Here is a 21,867-nt window from a genome sequence, read left to right on the forward strand (position 1 = left end):
TCCCCGTCGCGCGGATCGCCGCTGTGACCTCAGTTGGTAGCACGAGGGTGTCCCATAGCCCAGCCGCGGCCTCAGCCCCCTTCCGCACCCTCCCCCAGCAGATGGGTCTCGGGTCGGCCGTCTGGGGTCACGTGACGTCAAAGAGTGTGCCGTCAAAGGTGAGAAGGGGTGAGATTATACCCGGGGACGTTCCCATCGGTGCAGAGGAAATAGCACACCGGGCGAATTGGCTGTAGCCGCCGCGCTGGCGAAGCTCAACATGGGCTCTTACTCGGACGCCACTATTCATTTTTTCAGGGTTAGAGATGGCGTCGCCCAGCCGTTGTTCGCAAAATGGAACAGCTTGGAGAAGGTGGAAGGAGGCATTCTAGGTGAGCACGCAGTGAAGCGAGGATTCGGCACACATTTCCAAACACTCCCGAAGAACAGACTGGAACACGTCCCACCTGCTTCAAAACTTCCCTACATAATGGTAACGGCCAGCTCGGTCCTCCAGCCCACTGGATAGTCCTATCCGTTTTCGTACCGTGTTGGTGCGACTGTTGAGAGGCACCACAGTGACCTCCTGCAGCTTGTAGTCGGCCAGGCAGCAACTCGGTCGGAGGCGCTCGTCTACATTCACTGGAAAAAAAAGGACGAGCCGTCAGAAGACGTTTACACACGTCCTTATAATACACTCACTCACAGCTGGACCGGATAGCATAGAACGTAGCGTAATCTTTAATGTCATTCAAGACTACAGATACCTAACACAGTTCTATTAGTAGGCGCGGAGACGAGGAATACAGACTTAACACGTGCACGTACTACGGAAAGTGTCCAAACAGGACTTGTTTTGACGGATTCTCCACTAACGTGCACGCAGACAGGCATGAAATAACGCGTCACCGCCCAATAAACCACTGCTGAGACACTCATGCGGTCATTTTCCCGGTAATGAAATCACAGACTGGGATCCGCCCGGACGGAAAATTACAGCGAACCCACATGGACGTGACCACGATGGAACCACGAGTACACATATTGTTCGGTGGAGTGAGCACACTGGAAAGTTCGCAGGAAGTCATTTATATAAATTTCACTAGAACGTAATCATATGAAGTGTTGACCTCTTCCTAAAGCAGCACCCTTGAGACATCATAAAACAAAAATATGTCTCAGAGCGGCGAGTATCGGACCGCCTCCCGGTTGGTGGCCGCCCTGCCCAGGCACACCTCTCCGATAATCATCCATTGTTGAGTGAAGACGTGACACCCCATACGGTTCGCCCGGTAACCCGTCGTCTAAGTTCGTCAGACGGCGGCTGTAACGCCTTCACTGGAACGCTCTGACTCGTCCGGGCCTGGTCGGCGAACCGCCCGCCAGGCGCGCAGCGCGGTCAGCCTGTATGCCAGGCAGGCAGGCAGGCAGGCGGGCGGCTGGCGGGCCGACACCGGTCTGCCGCCCGGTGTACCGGCCGGTAAGCAGGTCACCTACACACATACGGTCATCGCCGCTGCGGCGGGCGGTCCACGTCCCGGCCGGTTCACCGGCAGCGGAGCGGCACGGCGGCCGGCACGGAGTCTGGCACGGAACAGTGGCATCCGCAGCAGCGACAGGGAGAAGGTATCACCACTCGTGGGACACCGCACGCGGAAACCCGTGACGGCCAGGTTAGGACGGACAGGACTGCAGGGAGTTGGCGACTGTCCAGCGAGTCTCCATAGCAATACGCTGGCTCGCTCAACGTTGAATAGTATCGCTGCCCGACGCCCGTATAAAGTAAACCAAGGACACATGTAAATGACATACCCGGTTAGCTGGCGGTCAATTGGCTAGGCCGCAATGCAGATGGGACGAGTTCGTGACAGCCTCTGCCTGGTGGCTGCCGATTTTCCTGCTGCTGACTCAGCCTGCGGTCACATGATGACTACAAGCGGCACGTGTGACCTACGCCTCGGACAATGCCACCTGCTATCTCTGCCGTATCTCTCCTATCGCACTGTCATCGATCCGTCTATCTATTCCCGTTCCTGCAACCCACACATTCCTTTTGCGCACTTCCTACCACTCTGCCAGAAAGAGGGACGGAGGAGCGACGACCGGCCGCGCGGCGCTCCGACGAGACACTTTCGAGTGAGGACACTTTCGCCGGCGGATTTGCATGCTGCGCTCCGGTGACGGCGTTGGGCATTGTCATGGTTTCGATACCGATCAGCCTCTGCCGTCAGAGTGCCGCCTGAGAGCGACCGCCACAGAGTGTCGGTCGGCACATCTGAGAGCGACCGCCGCCGGACGGACTTCACAATCAGTACGGCACCGCGAACCGGCACCAGGTGGTCACATGAGTCGGGAAACGATAATGGCACAACACGGATCTATCTTGTGTAGGCATTGCGCACCTTGATAAAAGTCAGAGGCGAACAATCACAGAGGAAAACGCGCGTGGCCTTAGAGGCCGCATACCTGGGAAAGTCATCATGAATGCCACTTGACACTCGATAGTTGCAGGTACTTGATAAGATGAGAGCTGAGACCCACACCTCTGACAAGCTTGTAAGGAGCGATTTGGCCTCGGGTGAATACTGAGTTGAAGGTTCAGAGGGGACACTAAGCCGCTAACAAGTCATACCAGGTTTAATTTTAAAATAATGTCATAAAACGTCCAGCACAACAGTGAGGAGCGAAAACTCAGCGCAACAGTTGAAACCATTGCAATGCGAAACCTGACCCAGCAGTTTAAAATCAAATAAAAAGTGAATGCCAAGCGGTGCGATTGCTTAGAAACTCACCACACGTGCTAACATTCCTTCAGTCAAAACACGAACTTAGCGAAGGGAAACACCCGGAACAAGCAATCTCTCGATCAACACCAGCCTTCGCCACATATAGCGGTACATTTCCCGGGCAGTGCCGCCCCATTCGCGTATGTACGGCTATCGGGAGACCTCAACGTGCCTCAACCGTCACTGGCCTTGTGCAGTATCAACACCGGCTAATGCAGGTGGGCAGGAGCCAGCCGCCTCCGTCCCCCCACTCGGTCCTTCAGCCCGAGGAAATCTAACAGATATGACGTCACCAAACTGACGTCACTGAGTAACATCATCGGCATGTGGCAGAGTGAATCGTCCCCGGAAGGCATGCCGGTCGTATCGACCGCCAATCAGACCGATTAACGGCGGCGGCAATCAGATAACCCTTGACCCCTGACCAGGGAGGGCCATCACAGCGCCATCAGAGCTGTGGTCCGCGGAGGCCTTCAGTTAAACGATCAGAGCGGGGAAGGGTTGGCAGTCTGCGTGGATAGGTAGCTGGCTCACATATTAGATGGGTCGGTTGGTACAGATGATTTTAGCCCATCTCTGGACTACACCCATAAGAGCCGGCGTGCGCGAGATCAGCGATCGGTAACTCCGTCCGTGAGTCGGCGGCCTCCGGACAAACCTCGAATGCTCACTGCTGGATCGTTCGTCGGAACAATACGGAAAACGGCATTAAACAGATGGCGAACCCGTTTAGGCAAATCTCAGCCATCCCAGGCACGTTTGAGCGATATCAACATCACTGCCTCTCAGTTATCGGCAGAATCCGTTGCAGCTAAAATATTGACGAAACCCACAGCAAAGCTGAGACAATCCAAACACCAAATCAGAAACTCACACCAGCCGAGGCCCGAGCCCGTTCAACCACCACACTTCCGCACCAGCCTCCAGCGCCGACTGAGACTGTCCCTCTCTGGTCAGCGCCAGACTACAGTAAGGTCAGCTATAGGGTGCGTGTCCGTCTGGGAGTGACCTCGGCACACCCCGAGAGGCCGCGGCAGGCGTGACCGGACCCACCCGGCTGTCAGGGCGGAACGAGAGGGAGAGAGGGGGAGAGATGGGGAGAGAGAAAAGGAGAGAGGGAGGGAGAGGGAGGAAGAGAGTGGGAGAGGGAGAGAGAGGGAGGGAGAGGGAGAGGGAGGGAGAGGGAGAGGGAGAGAGAGAGGGGGAGAGAGAGAGAGAGAGAGAGAGAGAGAGAGGAGAGAGAGAGAGAGAGAGAGAGAGAGAGAGAGAGAGAGAGAGAGAGAGAGAGAGAGAGAGAGAGAGGGTGGAAGGGTTACAGCCGAAGAACAGACAGGCAGACGGACAGGTGCAAACAAGCTGACGGGTGCGTTGGGCATGCAACAGTGGATGCAGGGGCTCGTTATAAGAGACGGCAGCACGGAAGGGTCAGGGGTTGAGGGGATAGTGCAGGGCGGGAGCGGGGGCGGCAGAGACGGCGGGGCGGGGGTGAGCCGCCTTCGATGGGCGGAGGCAGCCGAATCGCCCATGGGCGGCTCCAGCGTGTCTTGTTTCTGCGAGGTCCGCCAGCCGAGGAAAGGGCGGATAACACGCGCACGGAGAGGGCGAAAATCAGACACACCCCTCCAGAACATCACGGCATTCTTCGAACAATGGAACCGAAACTTTGATGGCCAAGCAGGCGTGTCATAATAATAAACACCTTGGGTGGTCCCCGTCTCTCCCTCGAGGCTCGAACAGCCGCGCCGTCACGTCAGGTCGTGACGCGCAAGCGTAGCGTGGAAAGAGAATTCAGCCAAACACTCGAACCAACTAACGCTAACACTTCACCCCCACTCTAATTCAGGGTGTTTGATGTCAGATTTGATCGAACGAGGCCATCGGTACTCATTATTCGCATTTGCATAATGTATGCGGGCGGGTTCGATCGCCCAGGTTCAATAGTGTTTGGGTGCTGCCTGTGTTTATCTGGAGATCATGGAACGCGATGGATTATCATACGAAATATCTACAGACTAGAACCCATATTATTGAATTGGTTCGCCCAATTTGTTCACCGAAGTTCTCCTTTAAAATTTGTTGAATTTGGTCCTCACAGCGCATGTTCGATGCCTATTAATTTAGTTGGGCATCAAACAAACCACGCATGTCTTTTTCAACACAAATCAGCTAACGCTTACCTAAAGCATGTCACAGCTCAACTGACCACTCGACCTCATAGAACGTCTCCGTTCCCCAACCACTGCAGCTGTAAGCTCACCACCAGCCACCAGCCTCAGCCGACCGGTCAGAGACGAGCGCCCGACGGCCAGTTTTTCGCCTCAGCCGCGCGGCCCAGGCGCCTTACAGATGGTATCAGACACGACCGGTCAAGGATTCCAGTCGACAAACGTGTCCGCCTTCGACGGATCAGCGGAGCGGCTGGAAGATCGTCCGGATGGGCGCAGCGCGGAGTTCTGGTCGGTAAATTCGCGATCGGAAGCGCCAACTGAGGTCGCCGCATTGAAATTAGCAGCCAGGTGCCGCTGCGAGCCTGATCGGATCGTAAATCAGCGATACATGAGGAACCGTGACTGTCCATCACTCTCAGCTCGGGCAAAGGGTCAGAGGTCAGGCGGGGTCACCTGGGGAGCAGAGGTCAGACATAGCCACCTGGAGAGATGCCAGTCATCCAGGTCACACCTGGCTAATTAATCCAGCCGTAAGTGAGCTGATCTCGAGTTGTGAGGTGAGGTGAGCTGACTGATAGTGGTGGAACATGAGACTGCATCGGTGCATCATGCAGTAAAAACATGACTGGGATGCATCGAGAGGGAGGGGAGGGAGAGGGGCCTGTATAGCCGCAGCTCACTGGTCCGCACTGAGCTCTGTGACACGGGTCCCGGTGACCGCTCATGTCAGGAGTCCGCCACTGGAGGTCGGACTGAAGGACCTGACCATAAGTGGGGCGGGGTCGGCCTGTCGGACACCGAGCAGGGGGCCCAGCGCCGCGGGTCCGTGCGCCGGGCAGGGGAGGGGGCGAAGAGACCCGACTGGCCGTCCTTGGCCGGCTGACGCTGTCCGGTCGGAGCGGGTTCTCCGGGCCGGCCACCGCCGCGCCGGCCGCCGCCTCACGTGGGGTGACGCGCGGCGACTGTCACCTGACCGCTGTCAGAGGACAGTGACGGGTGACAGCCGTCAGGAGACACCAGTGACAGGTGACAACAGTCATAGTGGCAGGTGACAGGCCGTCAGAAGACACCCTTGACTGGTGAAAGCCGTCATAGGACACCATTCAGAGATGCAAACAGAGTGCACCAAGCAACCGTGACAACACCCTTGGTGACTCGCAGGAGTCTTCAATGACACCAATCACCGTCCGCGCGACCAAGACCCGCCTGGATTGGCTCCAAGGCTGCACGCTCGGCCAACATTCTGACCTCCCTGCAACTGAATGCCATCCAAGCAGAGGCCAGCTCGCCATTGCAGCGCCAGCTTTCCCAGTCGGCGCCGGACGAGCTTCCTCAGCCGGGCTGACCGGGCTCCAGCGGCCGGCACGGCGCTCTAACGGGCGAGAAAGCGCACAACACGCTGCCACACCGTCTTCGCGATAATTGATCAAAGAGAAACCGGCCACCGGAGGAGGGAGGGGGAGGGGGCTGTCGGAAGCCAGCAGTTAATGACCAATCGGTCACGGCACGACCGGTAACCACCAGCCATCGGTCAGGCGCGCAGGGATCGGACCGGTCGGGTCGGGGATCACTCAGACCGGCCCGTTCGGACGTCAGACGGTAATGGAACCGGCACCGCCACTCATCTCTCGCCACACACAGCGTCAGCCGGGCGGGTTCACATCTCCTTCGCTCTGGGCGGGTCCAGACCACTCCGCCCTCTCACCTGCTGCGGTCCAGACCACCCGGGTAGAAGGCCCTCCACTCCACCAGTTCCTCGAGCGGTCCCGCTCGCCTCACACACTTCAAAGCACGCAGCGCACCCTCTGCTAACCACACACTTCCAAGAACGCACACTCACGGGCAGTGCGAGGCACTCAACTCCGCCGCACGACACACAGCGCGGGCTCTCTGCTCGAGGCTCGTCCCACGACAGGCCCGGCGGTGCGCCGCGCGCTGTGACCGCCTGCAAGCCGGTCCGTCCGGGCCGTGCGTCATCAGACGACCGGCCAATCAGAGGGCGGGAACCGCCGACGGGCGATCAGCTGACCGGGATGGGACGGGACGGGACGGGGATGGGGGGTTGGGGTTGGGGGTGGTAGGATGCGGGACAAGAATGGGACATGATGGGATGGGACGAGACAGGATTGGGCGGGACGGGATGGGAGGGAGACAGGATAGGAAGTGATGGGATAAAACGGGCCGGGATGGGACATGATGATTGAGAAATAAGGACGGAGTTAGGTAGGACACCTGCAAAACTGGCGTAGTTGGTGACATGAAATATCCGTTGCAGCGTCGATCAACTCTCGCGGAAAGACTACCGATGACATCTTCCATCAGACAATGCACCGTGGGGACTTATGCCATCCTAGCACGCATTAAGTGGCAAGTTAAAGTATTTCGATTTCCACTTTTGTGTTATTCATTCCACGTAGAATTGTCCAGCGCATCCGAATCACGCCTTAAATCGTCTGTAAAATGATTGTTTATGCCTCAAAAAACCTCTCAAAGTGTAGCTTCGTCCTGACCAGCGTCGTGCTACCTGCATACAGCGAAAAAGCACACTACAATAAAACGCCCTCTCACTCGTTTCCCTGAACAGCAGGTTATAGTTTCGACATGTTTTCATTATCTTTGACTTATAAGGAAGATGATGGTATGCACGAAAATTTCCAAAATTCATCCAAATGTATAATTTTTGACCGAAATGCTAAAAATGTTAAAATGCTTCTTGATTCAGAGAGTTGACAAGCAAACTATTGCCTTACAAAGTTTGATACGCGGTGTTACGCGTGGAAATGTATATCAAAATGTTCTCCAATAATTTCTGCATCGGGGGCAGCTCTCATTTTTTGCCGAAATTTGCCTAAACCAGTCACTATGAGACGTCAAAGCAGACGGTGCCGCGTGGTTTCTTACGCCCCGCCGGGCCGCGCCGCGGCGGGTTACCCGACCGCAGCACACCGCCTGGGGGTTTCCGGTCAGTATAGGAGTTGGGAGGAGGGAGGAAGGGGGTGATACCATGTTGACATTATTTTTCTATCGCCAAATGTTCTTTTTGAACAAAACAACAACATCCTTGCAACGCTGCGTCCATTTTATTGGCTATCGCCGCCAATGTTCACCTTATTGAACTTCAGTACAGAGCTTTGATATAGGTAAATCGAAAAATGCTGTAACTTTGTTAAGTGAGGTTGGAGGTTTTTGGGGTGCTAATCACGAATTTCAAGCTAGTTTTGATCAAGGATGATGTTTTCATGCTAGGCAGGGTCAGGTCAGGCCCGACCAGTAGGTGTCTTGCCGGCTATCCATAGAAGGTAGGCGTCGATTACCTTTGACGGCTTCGTAGCATGTTCCGTTAGGCACCAAAACTACTTAAATCTTCAAATGGGCGTTAAGTTCGAAATAAGCGCCAAGCACTTATCTAAAAAAATCGTATAACTTGAAAAAGTCAACTAAGGTCATCTAAGGTAAATGACCTTGATTTGACCTTAACGTGACCTTAAAATGCAAAGAACAAACAGCATTTCATACCTTGGAGAGTTAACAACCACAACAAGACTGAAAACGCGCCGATAATGTGCGCTGATAAGCGCCAAATCGATACCAGCCTGACATGGTCTGGTGAAACAGGTCACAGGTCAAATTTTTATTAAGGTCAAGGTCATGAAATTTTAAGTGTGTGAGTAACATTGATCGAATCGAAGGTATAGAAAGTTTCGTCGTGATCCGCCACGTTTTGCTTGAGTTAGTTGCAAAAAGTCGAGGACAGAAGTCTGTGCGACCCCCTCCCCCTTTAAGTGCAAGGACTAACAAAGTGCAAAGGTTAAGCCCGAAATGCCTTTTGGTGATTGGGCTGGACATGAACAAATATCTACTTCTAAAACGATTGTAGTTTCGTTCTACTTTTTAAACGCTTCCACGCCCACGATGCATTGCTAGCCGAAAACGCTTCAGTGCTAAGTCCGTGGGGAGGGGGCGGGGGAGGGATGGGGTCAAGCAGGAGAGCCAATCATGTTGTCAGGGATCATACACCCTACGCCTAACCATTTGAAGGTGAAATAAAATTAGTTAAGGTAGCGGAGGATGCGATATAAATAAATTCGTGCTAGGATCGATAAAAACCCCACAGTGCAATGGATAATGGATCTGGCCCGGGTGGGGACATGACTGACTGCCCCCTCTCCCCCCCCCCTTGAACGGACCTAACGGTACCTACTCATCACAGCCAGAGTCCCAGAGATGGACCAGCAAAACACCGTAATGGAACGGACGCGGCAGATAACGGGAAGGGGACAGGGGCGGACAGGTGTTTTTCTCAGAGAGGGCGCCGAGTTGGAATAGCAAGCGAAAGCCGGGGCACAGAGATAAGTGAGCCATTCATTCAAAGGAAGTCTCAAGTGCAAGTAGCATGTTCTAACAATGCACTAGTGCAGCTTGAATCGCCACTAGCGAGTCACTGAACCAGCAACCGAAAGTAAGCCACATGAATGCATTCAGGAGAAATTGCAGGTTTCATGTTCTACCTACACGGCGAAAACATGCTAACTAGCAACGACGTCCAATTTTTAACAGGTAATCTGCATTGCGACTGACTTAGGTAGCCTGCCCACAAAACGCTGGAACACGAGAAGGAAGTGCATGTCTTCCAGCTATTACATTCACGACGGGCAACATAAGCAGTGCATCTGATGCATAATAATGCTTTGCATATTCACCTACATATAAAGGTGATACAGAAGTGACGGTATAAATACACTAAAAGGGTACTGTTCCAAATGGCCGCGACCAACCAGTCACAACACAAGTCGTCTGATCTGTGACCACTCCTCGAATCTGTGACGTCATGCATGCCGTCATGTGACGTTATGCACGCACCAATTCTAAATAAAGCCGAGAGGCGGCCGGTACACAGTGGCTAAGCCACTTGCAAACGTAGGCACTGGTTTGACGTCATCAGCACTGATTGAATGTCATGAGTGTTGACCGAGTGTGGGGTCGGGAGTGATGTGATCCCACCCAACGCAGATGGAGGTCAGGAAATATTAACGGGCTACACAGACCAGACATGCGCTTGGAACCACGGACAGTCATCAGACGTCGGACTATAGTCGATAGTTGTCAGCCGTGCAGCATGAGGGCGTATTTTAAGGGATTTTCACTGGGTCAGCAATCACAATTAGGGGCGGCATTTTGCACTCATAGGGGCGGCACTTGGCATCTGAGGGGGCGGCATACCTGCTGATATTTAATGACCAAAAAAGACACGTTCGACGGTTCTTTTATAACTCTTCCTAAGTAATGATTTCAGATTCAACCTAAGCTCAGCGGTATTACGTTTATTTTTCCGGGATATAGTATTTCTCTCATCATAATGCGATAAATGAACTATAATTTGACCTAACAAAAAATAATTTTAAAATTTTACCTGAGGTAAACATGTTACATACCAGTCGATTCGTATCGTCAAGCTTAAAATATTCACGGCGTTTTATGGCTCTATCTAGAACAGTGGTCGGCAGGTCGCACGAGTGTGCCCACTTTATGGGCGCTGGACGGGGCCATTACCCCCACTTGTCATACCCCATTGCTTACACAGCAAGGGTCGCTGATATTCGGCCATATCCTTTGACGCCTCTATTTTTTTGCATAGGTATAAATAAAATGCAACACAATTAACTCTATTTTTTATGGAGAGGGAGAGCGTGTGGAGTAAGGATTAACTCATACATTTTTTATTTATTAGTTACTCGCGTAATGAACAGCGTATTGCAACGATACGTTCATCCCTCCCCCCCCAGGTTAATGAATGTTATACCTACCTACTCAAACATTTTCGTGACCCCAGTGACATTGTCATTGAGTCAAGCGAAGACAATGCGGGGAGTCCGGTGCTCTACCAACTGAGCCACGGAACAGGCAAATGCTCACCATAGATATACCGACTGAACGATCCCTTTATAACTTCAGCGATTGATAAGACAAACAGTGTGTAACTGTATATATATAACCCTCGCCGGCACAGGCCATTTTGAGTCCTTCGACGGCACAACGTTGGTTGGTACGACCCCCCCCCCTCGCGTTTGGCCCCTGATGGAGCTAGAGCTTCGCAGAAAAAAAAAACGAGCGTGTTGCCCGTCACGAGAGGAAGCCAATGATACCCAATTTCAAGGTCCTAGGTCATCGGTTGACCTTCCAGGTCAGGTCAATGACCCAAAAATCGGGAATATCGGGACCTGTTTGAAAGTCGTAAATTGTGGCTGCTAAGGGGTTTTCCGGGGTGCTGATCACAAATATCGTGTTAGTTTTGATCACAGATGATGTTAAGCGTTTAGACCAGGTCGGGTCAGGTCAGGTCAGGTCAGGTCAGGTCAGGTCAACCGGTGGGGGTCGTACCGGGTATTCGTAGTACCTGTCATCCGCCTCTGACAGCTTCGTAACATGTTACGAAGGCACCAAAACTACTTCGGAAATATTTAAATGGTTGCTAAATTCGAATTCAGCTCCAAAAACTAGCCTAGAAACATGTAAAACTCGAAAAAGTGAACCGAGGTCACCAAAGGTCAATGACCTGACCTGACCTTCAGGTGACCTTGACACCCACCCTAATGCATGGGAGCAACATCAAATCACATGTTTGAACGTTTGAAACCACGAAAAGCTTGCAATCGCGCGGTTAATGCGAGCCGACATACGCCGAATCTTGATTTCGGCCAAACATGGTCACGGAAAAGAGGTCACAGGTGAAAGGTCATTGAAGTCAGGGTCATAAAATTTGCAGGGTAGATGTAAAATTGATCAATTCGAGGGTACTGAAAGTTTCGTTGCGATCGGCCGCTTTTTACGCGAGTTATTCGCGATAAACCTTAGGGGGTTGCATCAACCGGCGAGGGTTAAATGTAAGTCTCGAAATTGCGATGTCTCTGACCAAATGTAAGGACAATTTTGCGACCCTTCCATTAGGTAAAAGGAAATGGGAGAAAATCAGGGCATGTGCCTCTTTTTATAGGTAGACAAATGTCAAAGTTAACGAATTTAACCCTAGAACGCCTAGGGGGGTTGTATCAACCCCCCCCCTGAGGTTTTTTCGAAGTGCACGCTAAACGGCTTGTCGTAGCGGGCTGAAATTTTCAATACCCTCTGGGGCAACCTTTGCGCATCTTTTGCCGAAAAAAATTGATCGGGTCATGTCAGGTCACGGAGTTATGACGTCATAAGAGGTACAGCCTCCGGCCGACAGTTACCAAACGTGTGCGCCGAATCCCTAGGTTTTCTGCCGGTGATACCCACATTGTTTGATGGATCATGATGAAACTTCCCATGCATGTTGGGGCAAGCATTGGCTATCGTGTGGTGCAAGAAAATTGACCGGGTCAGGTCAGGTCACGGAGCTATGACGTCACAAGAGGAACAGCGTCCGGTACTATTTTTGAAAAGCGCCCGAACCACTATTTTGCTAATTCTTGTCACCTCAATGGGAATATGCAGCAATATTAGCTTCTATAGGGAGCAAATGGACCTCCCAAATCCAAAAATACAATCAGATTTTAAAAATTTAAATTTTGATTTTTCGAATTTCTGCCGCCGACTGTGACCTTGCCGACTTCCGGCGCTCCCAACGCGCCATTTTTAGAGCTAGGGAAACGAAATACATACCAAACGATAGAGAATTGATCAAGGAACACGATAGTGAAGGTTTCAAGTCGATATCTTCCACCGTTTTGCCGCAATCGCCGCGGAAAGTTGAAAAAGTTTGATTTTTTCGGAAAATTTGACCTTTGACCGGTCATAAGTAGGTCAAATGTTGACCTAGGACCAAAAAATATACCACCAATCGCGAGATATCGTTGAGAGCAATCCGTTGGTTTTTTTCGCTAAGCTCTACGACCTTCCGTTTCGAAACGCCAGGGGGGGGGTCGTAACAACCCCCCCCTGGTCGTTCGTGTTATGAGAAATGGCCTGGTCGTGCGAGGGTTGAACATCAGAAAACAATTAAAAATGACACACTTAATCAGAAAATTGCCACCCACGACCCCTCGTTATGTCCTTGAGGTCATATCAGGTCATGGTAGGCCTCCAGCAGTTTTTTTTCCAATAACTTCTGATAGAGACATGCGACATGCCTGAGCGATGAAAACACCTTACATAGATGATTTCAGTTTGACGATACAAATCGACTGATATGCAACATGACCTTTACCAGCCAGGTCATGACCTGGACCTGAGCTCAAATTTCCCAAATGACGTTTGAATGTCAAATTATAGTTCATTCGACGCATCTCGACGAGAGGAGCACAGTACTGAAAAAAAAACAATGTCATAACTTTCGTGAGTCAATAATTATTACAGTAAAAAGGTTCTTCATTAAAACAGCTCAGTAGAGGGGCGCAGGGGGTCCACTGTCCCCTCCAACCCTCCCCGGCCCGGCACGGGTTAAACAAGTTGTGCTCTGTAGGTTAAGCCGTTGATTTTAGGTCAAGTCTGAGGACTTCATAGGAACGTTGAAGAGCTATCGAATGCGCTTTTTCGCGGTGCTGTAGTTCTATTCTTCCCCGAGTTATGCGCCAGTTTGTCAATAAATGTTGAAACAGACAACATTTCACCCACATTTTACCTTTGATGACCTCTGGTCACCTGATATTTGACATTTGACTTGACCTAACCAAAGCACGGTTAACCAACTAACCCAAGCACGGTTTTTGACACTCTTTCGAATACCGCTTACCGCGTGTCGCTACGTGGCCTAAGTAGCCAAGTTATAGGGGTCGGGAGGGGGATTTAAACAAACTCAGCCCGGCGCCGGTCAAGGGAAGGCACTATCATTTGGGGGCGCTGCAGATATGCTAAGGGACGACAGCATCATTTTGATTTTTGAGGCGCGCCACCAATTCTTTTTAGGGCCACCGACACTGTGAGGAGCGCAATTATGTCTTTGAGCGTTGCGGGGTGGCACCATTACATTGAAGGGCGCCATGTGAGCAGTGATGTGGGGCAAAATGACAATGAGGAGCGCCTCCGATACTTTAAGAAGAAAGAGACGCCAACATTACTCGGGGGGGGGGGGGGCAACATCACTTTTATTTTGAGGACGCCACCCACATTGTAAGGGGCGGCACTGTAACTTTAAGGACCGCAATGGATACTTTAAGGGGCGGCTCCATCATATGGAGGGGTGCTACAGATCGTTAACCCGCGCCCCACTGGGGGGGGGCTATTTATAGCCCCCCTCCCGTTTTTCTGCAATAACTTCCAAACCGCTTGACAGATCGACGCCAAACTTTCAGTACCTTCGGCTGCATCAATTTGACACCTTGTGTCAAAATTTGAACTTCGTAGCTACCATAGGTCGGCCGGAAATGACGTCAGAGTGACGTCATGTTCGTCCGATTTCGACGCAAAACATTGAACCACGGCAATCGCTCCCAAGAGCTCAGTTTTTAAGCTAGATCCAATTTTTTTGCATGAAAGGACTCAAGATTGACCGCGCTATCAAACTGCCATCTCGAATTTTCAAAATTTTGAAAATTTCGAAAAGTTTATATAATAATATTCAAAATTTATATTTTTATATTTTTTCAAAAAGTTTTTGACTTTTCGAAAAAACCGGAATATATGTGACAGAACGCATGATTATGACTAACTCTAGCAAGTTTTAGCAAAATATCTTCAAAAATGGCCAAGTTATACGCATTATTGCAAAAAATTCACAATTATTAATTTTTTAAATCAATTTTTCAGTACGTATTTGGCATCGTACACCAATATAAATGGCACTATCGTGTTCCTGAGCTCAAACTGCATCCAATAGACACCTTTTTTGTTGAAAAATTTCAACTTCAAAATTTGACCTTTTTTGACCTGAAAGTGACCTGACCTAAGCTAAATTCGACTCAAAATGACCTCGAATGACACAGACGACATCAAATTCGAAATCTATGGCCTAAATGGACCATAAAACATGTGTCACGAGACCGATGCATGATATAATATTTTCGTGACCTGTGATGACCTGACCCTGACCTGAAAATCAAAGTACAAGTTTGGTACCCTCAAGGTATCTAGAGCATCTGTTCACGAGTGTGGAAACCAAAAATGAGCCTGATCTGACTTGTTAGACGGCGGCCAGAGCCCAAAATGTGAACAAGCCAAAGTACTAATAATTTTTACTTTGACCTGACCTGTGACGTCATCGGTGACCTCGAGGTCAATGAAATTAGGTTTTGCTCGACAGTTTTCCGGGGCTATCAGACGCCGTTTGAATTTTGACGATCGGCCCAGTAGTTTCGGAGTTAGGAGGGGGGGCTATGAATAGCCCCCCCCCCCCCAGTAGGGCGTGTTATACACAGACCCCAGTGAGGCGCGGGTTAATGGGCGGCAATAGGTATGATATTTAGGGACTCCGATACTTCGAAGGGCGCCACCGTTTGTTTGAGGGTGACATCATCACTTTGAGGGCCACCACCGATACTGTTCGGGACGCCACCGACACTATAAGGGGCGCCACCGACACTGCCAGGAGCACTTTGACCGGCGTTTCTATCACATATGGGCGCCGTGAGCACATTGGGGGGCGGCACCATGACGTGGAGGGGCGTTACGGAAGGTTTGAGGGGCGGCAACATGACATTGAGGAGCGCCTCCGACACTTCGAGGGACACCAGCATTTCTTTGAGAGGCGGCACCTTGACTTTTGAGGAGACACCACCGACACTGTAAGGGGCGGCACCATCACTTTGAGGGGCGCCACGGATGGTTTGAGAAGCGGCACCATTATGTATATGGAGGGGCGCTACAGAAAGTTAGAGGGCGGCAACATTGTATTGATGAGTTCCTCCAAAACTTTGAAGGGCGCCACTGACACTGTAAGGGGCGGCACCAGCACTTTTAGGGGCGGCAGCATCATTTTGAGGGGTGCCACCGACTCGTTGACAGGAGACACCATCACATTTAGGGGCGCCACTGGCACTTTGAGGGAGGCACCATCACATTGAGGGGCGCCACCGATACTGAAAGGGGCGGCATCATCTTCTTGAGGGGCGGCATTATCTGCTTGAGGGGCAGCTCCATCACAATGAGGGGCTATGTGGATACCTAGAGGGGCGGCACCATTATATTGGTGGGTTCCTCTGACACTTCGAAGGGCGTCACTGACACTATAAGGGGCGGCACTAACACTTTAAGGGGCGGCAGCATCATTTTGAGGGGCGCCACCAACTCGTTGGCGGGCAGCACCATCACATTCAGGGGCGGCATCATCTGCTTGAGGGGCGGCTCCATCACAATGAGGGGCTATGTGGATATCTAGAGGGGCGGCACCATTATATTGGTGGGTTCCTCCGACACTTCGAAGGGCGTCACTGACACTATAAGGGGCGGCGCCAACACTTTAGGGGGCGGCAGCATCATTTTGAGGGGCGCCATCGACTCGTTGGCGGGCAGCACCATCACATTCAGGGGCGCCACCGGCACTTTGAGGGCGGCACCATCACATTGAGGGGCGCCACCGATACTGAAAGGGGCGGCATCATCTTCTTGAGGGGCGGTATCATCACATTGAGGGGCTCCACAGATGCTTAGAAGGGCGGCACCATTACATTGAGTGGGACTACTAACAGATTTAGGGGCGGCACTGTCACATTGAGTTGTGGGATCATCACTTTCTTTAGACGGCTGCTTCACTTTAAGAGGCGGCATTATCATTTCGGAGGGCAGCAGCCTCACTATGAATGACGGCACCTAGCCTGCATGTGCGTGCTGCATCCTAGAGGGGGCGGCAACTGGGTCGGCCAACGGCTGTCACTGGGTCGGCATTCTCCGTGACTGGGTCGGCAATTGCCGACCCAGTTAACATGTTAAAATACGCCCTGCCGTGCAGCCGTAAGGAGTCAGCCGTTAAGAGCCAGCCGTACAGGGTCAGCCGTAAGTCGTCACTAGTTAGAAGTCACCCCTTCCGTCCATAGAAGCGCCAGTTCTAACTATAAGTCCCGGGGCAGCCGGCTCGGGCACTACCACACAGCGGAGGAGGCCGCCGCTCACCGCCGGTGTCCCGCGGAGCAACGGCACGCGCAGGTACAGACTTTTTCCGTGAGGCGGCGCGGGTGGACAGACGAATAGGTAGAGGTGACCGATCATGTAAACGTAGCACACCCAGCCACCCAGTGGGCAGTGTGTGAGTTGGGTATAGGTTTTATTTATAAAATATACGTAAAATCGTGCACGTTATTCATTAGTCACCTAACGGAGTCACAACTCGAGTAAAATACAGGGCTAGTATAAATAAAGGCAGGCTACGGAACAGACATACCAGCAGAAATGCTCACTCGAAGGATCGTAGCGACACAGAGTTCTACATTAAACACAAGGACACGGCCAATTAAGTGGAAACTCGGCACAACCGGCGGATCCGCGGTTCAGTGGCAGGAGGCGGCGGCGAGAGTGAAAGTGGAGGGAGGAGTCCGACACAGGATGGGGGGACACACGCCTCCTCCCTCCCTCCCCTCGCAATGTCGCCTCGCTGCCGCACGCACGGTGGGACGCGCTGACGCCCTCCAGTTGTCTCCTCCGTGTAATGTGGGAGGAGTTCAAGGAAGAGGGATACGAACTGCCAGCATAAATACGGCATTCATTTGTCCGAAGCCATTGCAAGCGAAGCTATCGGCGAATTATATCGAGTGTCCCCCATTGTCGCTCTCAAAGTCCAGCATCCAAATCCTAAATCCAGCGAAACAAACTCAACCACGACAAGCGAAATCACGGACATTTAATTAAACTGTCCACTTATCTCAAGAGGGTCAACTTTATGCAATTGAGCTCCGTCGGTACTCGATCCTGCGTTGGTAACGCAAACATATGCAACATTCCTCGTCAAATACTACAGACAAGCGTTTGCATCCTTGTGCAAACATCACCTTGATAACCGTAAGGACAGTGTAGACACACCCTCACCCACCAGCTGTTGACTCAAAAAGGCCGACGCTCTCTAGTTGGGTTACTCTAGGTTAGCTCCCTCACCACTGCCGCATATAACGCTGACTTTAGAGCGTCCTTCAGACTATCCTTACGGAGTCACACGTCGGCTCGAGCTGTGCTATCTTATCGTTGTCCCACCCGGCCGGCGGGACACGTCCTCACATCAGCACAGGAATGTGGCGCACATAGAGGTCAGATACGGTGACGGAGACCGTCCCCTCCCCCCTCAGAGGATAGCACTCACGTGCCTGCTGTCAGTGGCGGCTTGCTCACAGATTCAGGGAATATGGAGGAAATGCAGCCCACTATCATCAGCTATCAGAGTTACGTTATCACGGAGACCTATAATCGCATAATTGTTTGTGCGTATGAATATCACAGTCAGCATTGACTAAGCACTTGAAAGTGGGCAGCATTATCCTAAAAGTGATAGGGTGATTTCGACTTGCCTTTCAATCGCGATTTCACATTGTGATCAGCAGTGTGAGTGACCCAATAATCCGAGGTCGCGATTTGACGTCGAATCTTAGCATTCAGCTAACGATGTCCGAGACTCCGAGTAATAGGCACACGGATGGTAAAACACCAAAATGGGTGCGCAACTGACTCAGGAACTATAAGCGCTGGAGATATCTGTCTAGCAGAAGAGCTTAGATAAAAAATTGTTATCCTGCGTCCCAGTTAGCCAGTTTGCGTTCTCGTGCTTCCTTGTCTCTAACCATGGAATCTGGATGGCGACATCTAAGTCTGTTTTTAAATGTCACGAAATGGCAACATATCCCACCCGAAGGTGGCTGTATTCCATTCCGATGCGAAACATCCTGCCTTCTGGAAATATGGGAATCACTCATCCACGCCAGCACCTTTCCAGAGCCGACAGTTACGCTCTTGTGCAGAGTCGGCGTCTCCAAGCTGTTACAAGTTACCCGCCGTCCCGATAGGTGGCAGCACGGGCGCCTCACTCACCGGGGTGGCGCAGCTCGTAGCGGGAGACGTCCAGGTTTTTGTCCTTGCAGATCTGATCCAGAATCTCAGCGAGCGGCGTTTTCGGTGAAACCCTCATCGCTGAGAGCTGGTTCCGCGGGAGGTATACCTGCAGAAACGTAAACCAGTATAGCGCCTTTTGGGGCGACCAACGGAGCGAGCGAGGGGGTGAGTCTAGCACGTGCGAAATTTCGAGGGGGTACCTCCAACTGACTTGTGCACGGCACCCTACTGACCGGTTTCTAGCGATGTGCCAAATTTGAGCACAATCGGCCCAGCCGTTCTCGAGATCTGGGAGCGGCACCCTGCACGTGCGCACGTGCAAAACGGGTCCCAACTGACTTGTGCACGGCACCCTTCTAACTGGTCCCTAACCGTGTACCAAATTTGAGCGCCATCGGTCCAGCCGTTCTCGAGATCTGGAAACGACCCCTGCACGTGCGCACGTGCAGCAGCACCCCAACTCTGGAACATGGATATACAGTGCCTAGTGGGTGCCTACCTACATGCCAACTTTCAGCGCAATCGGCCAAGTAGTTACCGAGATATTGCAACAATTACAAAACTGACACCTCTTCGTTTTGCACGTGGCACGTGCATAAGGGGTCACCCACATGCATCGGGAATAGTCCAATACTTGGTAGAAGGAATGAAGCTACCCTACAAAAATTACCGCGTGTAAATCGGTCAAGTGGTTGCTGAGATATAAGCCTCGCAAAAGCGTCCGCACGGCCGGCCGGCCGGCCGGCCGGCCGCTCATACTCAGAAATTTCCGTTAATCTAAGGAAAGACTACGCTCGCTTCGCTCGCTCCGTAATAACCAGTATAGCGCCTCTTGGGGCGACTAACGGAGCGAGCGAGGGGGTGAGTCTTGCACGTGCGAAATTTCGAGGGGGTACCTCCAACTGACTTGTGCACGGCAACCTACTGACCGGTTTCTAGCGATGTGCCAAATTTGAGCACAATCGGCCCAGCCGTTCTCGAGATCTGGGAGCGGCACCCTGCACGTGCGCACGTGCAAAATGGGTCCCAACTGACTTGTGCACGGCACCCTACTAGCTGGTCCCTAACCGTGTACCAAATTTGACCGCCATCGGTCCAGCCGTTCTCGAGATCTGGAAACGACCCCTGCACGTGCGCACGTGCAGCAGCACGCCAATTCTGGCACATGGATATGCAGTGCCTAGTGGGTGCCTACCTACATGCCAACTTTCAGCGCAATCGGCCAAGTAGTTACCGAGATATTGCAACAATTACAAAAGTGACACCTCTTCGTTTTGCACGTGGCACGTGCATAAGGGGTCACCCACATGCATCGGGAATAGTCCAATACTTGGTAGAAGGAATGAAGCTACCCTACAAAAATTACCGCATGTAAATCGGTCAAGTGGTTGCTGAGATATAAGCCTCGCAAAAGCGTCCGCACGGCCGGCCGGCCGGCCGGCCGGCCGCTCATACTCAGAAATTTCCGTTAATCTAAGGAAAGACTACGCTCGCTTCGCTCGCTCCGTAATGACGTCAGACACTGGCACAAGCGCCAGTAACGTTTGGAAGTGTCTCATAAGAAATGCGTTAGCGAAGCGAGGACATAATTTGTTCCACCCAGCGCTGGACGTTTACGGGATTTTGATAAGATAGACAAGTTGTGCAGAAACGGCTGGAAGCTAGTTTCACATAATTATCGTGAATAACGTCAGCATTCATAGGACGAACCTTTTTCTCGTTAGGATTTCAGCATTTGACCAGCTTTCAGTTTTGAATGCTTTCAATATTTCAGCTCCGATTACTTAGATAAAAAGCGTTGAACAAAACCTTATTAGCCATTATGTAATCAGTCTCAGCAGCGTTTTCCAACTGAGCCGGGCCATTTCTCTGATTGAGCCGCGGTCATCCCACAGGCTCGTCCGGCAGACGGCACCGCTCTGCCGTCATCCGTCCCCGTCCGTACCTTGATGCGAATTTTGGCATCGGCCATCGGGTTCTGGGGAGGCGGCTTAGTCCGTCGACTGGGAAGTTCGTTGATCTTGTTTTTCGGCACGATACGCAGAGCGGTGGTGTCCAAAGTCCCTGCAATGACACGAAATTCACACGGTACCGCCAACGAAATGATACGGAGCGAGTAAATCACACCACGCCGTAGAAACAATCATACAGCGGTTATAACAACACAGTGAACAATCTCAATTGCAGGTAACTAAACAAGTACGACAAGAGTCTGGAGTGTGCTGAAGTGTGCAAATAACCACCTAAATAACCAAAAATAGCTCAGCTGGGTCCACTCAAAGCCCACAAACCATGCCTTCTATCAGAGCCCGTGGTAACTCAGACGCGGAAACTGTTCAGCACATCACCGCATTCCCAGAGTCTCCAGTGGTCACGGTGGGGGATTAGTTCAGCTCCATGGCGTCCTCTTATCATCTAAATCCATCCAAGTAGCCCATCTGCCGGACATACGCCGCTGCATTGCCATTGTTGCAATGGGCAGTCTGCTGCAGCCGCTCAGCGCCGTCTATTCAATTAGATGCGGCTGTGAGACAGTGTAACCGCCAGTGGCGACGTTGGTAGTCCGGTTAGTGACCTCAGAAGTGCCCTGGAGTAGCCGGAGGGGTGGGGAGGGGGCGGGGGCGGTGCACGGTTCGCTGCGTCGTACTCTGAAGCTGCAGCACTCACTGCACGGCCGGCACTCACATGACGTGGGAGCGTGTGAGGCGGCGCGTGGTGCCATCGGACATGGGAGGATGATAAGACTGATGCTCTCTAACTAGAACTATGAGCCTCCAATGCCCATCGAGGTAATTTGGGCATAAAAAGTCCATGCAAGACGTCCCGGCCAGGATGTACGAACTATCGCACAGTTATGTAAGCACGATCGAAATCTCCTCTCAGAACATATTCAAAAAGTATAGGAGCAGAGGCAAACTGCACCAAGACCAGATCCAAACCAAACGGAAGATACTGCGCCGTGCCCTCTGGCGGTCACAGCTCGCATGCCAGAATTG

At 51.9% G+C, this 21,867-nt stretch overlaps 1 protein-coding gene across 4 annotated transcripts in view; it reads right to left on the bottom strand.

Annotated features, from left to right (window-relative positions):
- Window positions 1-21,867, bottom strand: part of LOC122379433 (proline-rich protein 36-like) — a 113,811-nt gene that overhangs the window by 16,875 nt on the left and 75,069 nt on the right. For 3 of the 4 annotated variants that reach the window (XM_043361651.1, XM_043361650.1, XM_043361653.1), the window contains exons 4-6: window positions 20,817-20,935; window positions 18,851-18,977; window positions 527-621 (exon numbers count right to left, since the gene is read on the bottom strand). In XM_043361651.1, coding sequence (XP_043217586.1) covers window positions 527-621; window positions 18,851-18,977; window positions 20,817-20,935 — 341 coding nt within the window. Of the gene's footprint in view, window positions 1-526; window positions 622-6,638; window positions 6,853-18,850; window positions 18,978-20,816; window positions 20,936-21,867 lie in introns of those variants that run through there. The other variant, XM_043361654.1, reaches the window with a different exon arrangement.

The sequence above is a fragment of the Amphibalanus amphitrite genome, unplaced genomic scaffold (assembly GCF_019059575.1).
Source record: "Amphibalanus amphitrite isolate SeventyFive unplaced genomic scaffold, NRLGWU_Aamphi_draft 000078F_arrow, whole genome shotgun sequence".
Lineage (NCBI taxonomy): Eukaryota > Metazoa > Arthropoda > Thecostraca > Balanomorpha > Balanidae > Amphibalanus > Amphibalanus amphitrite.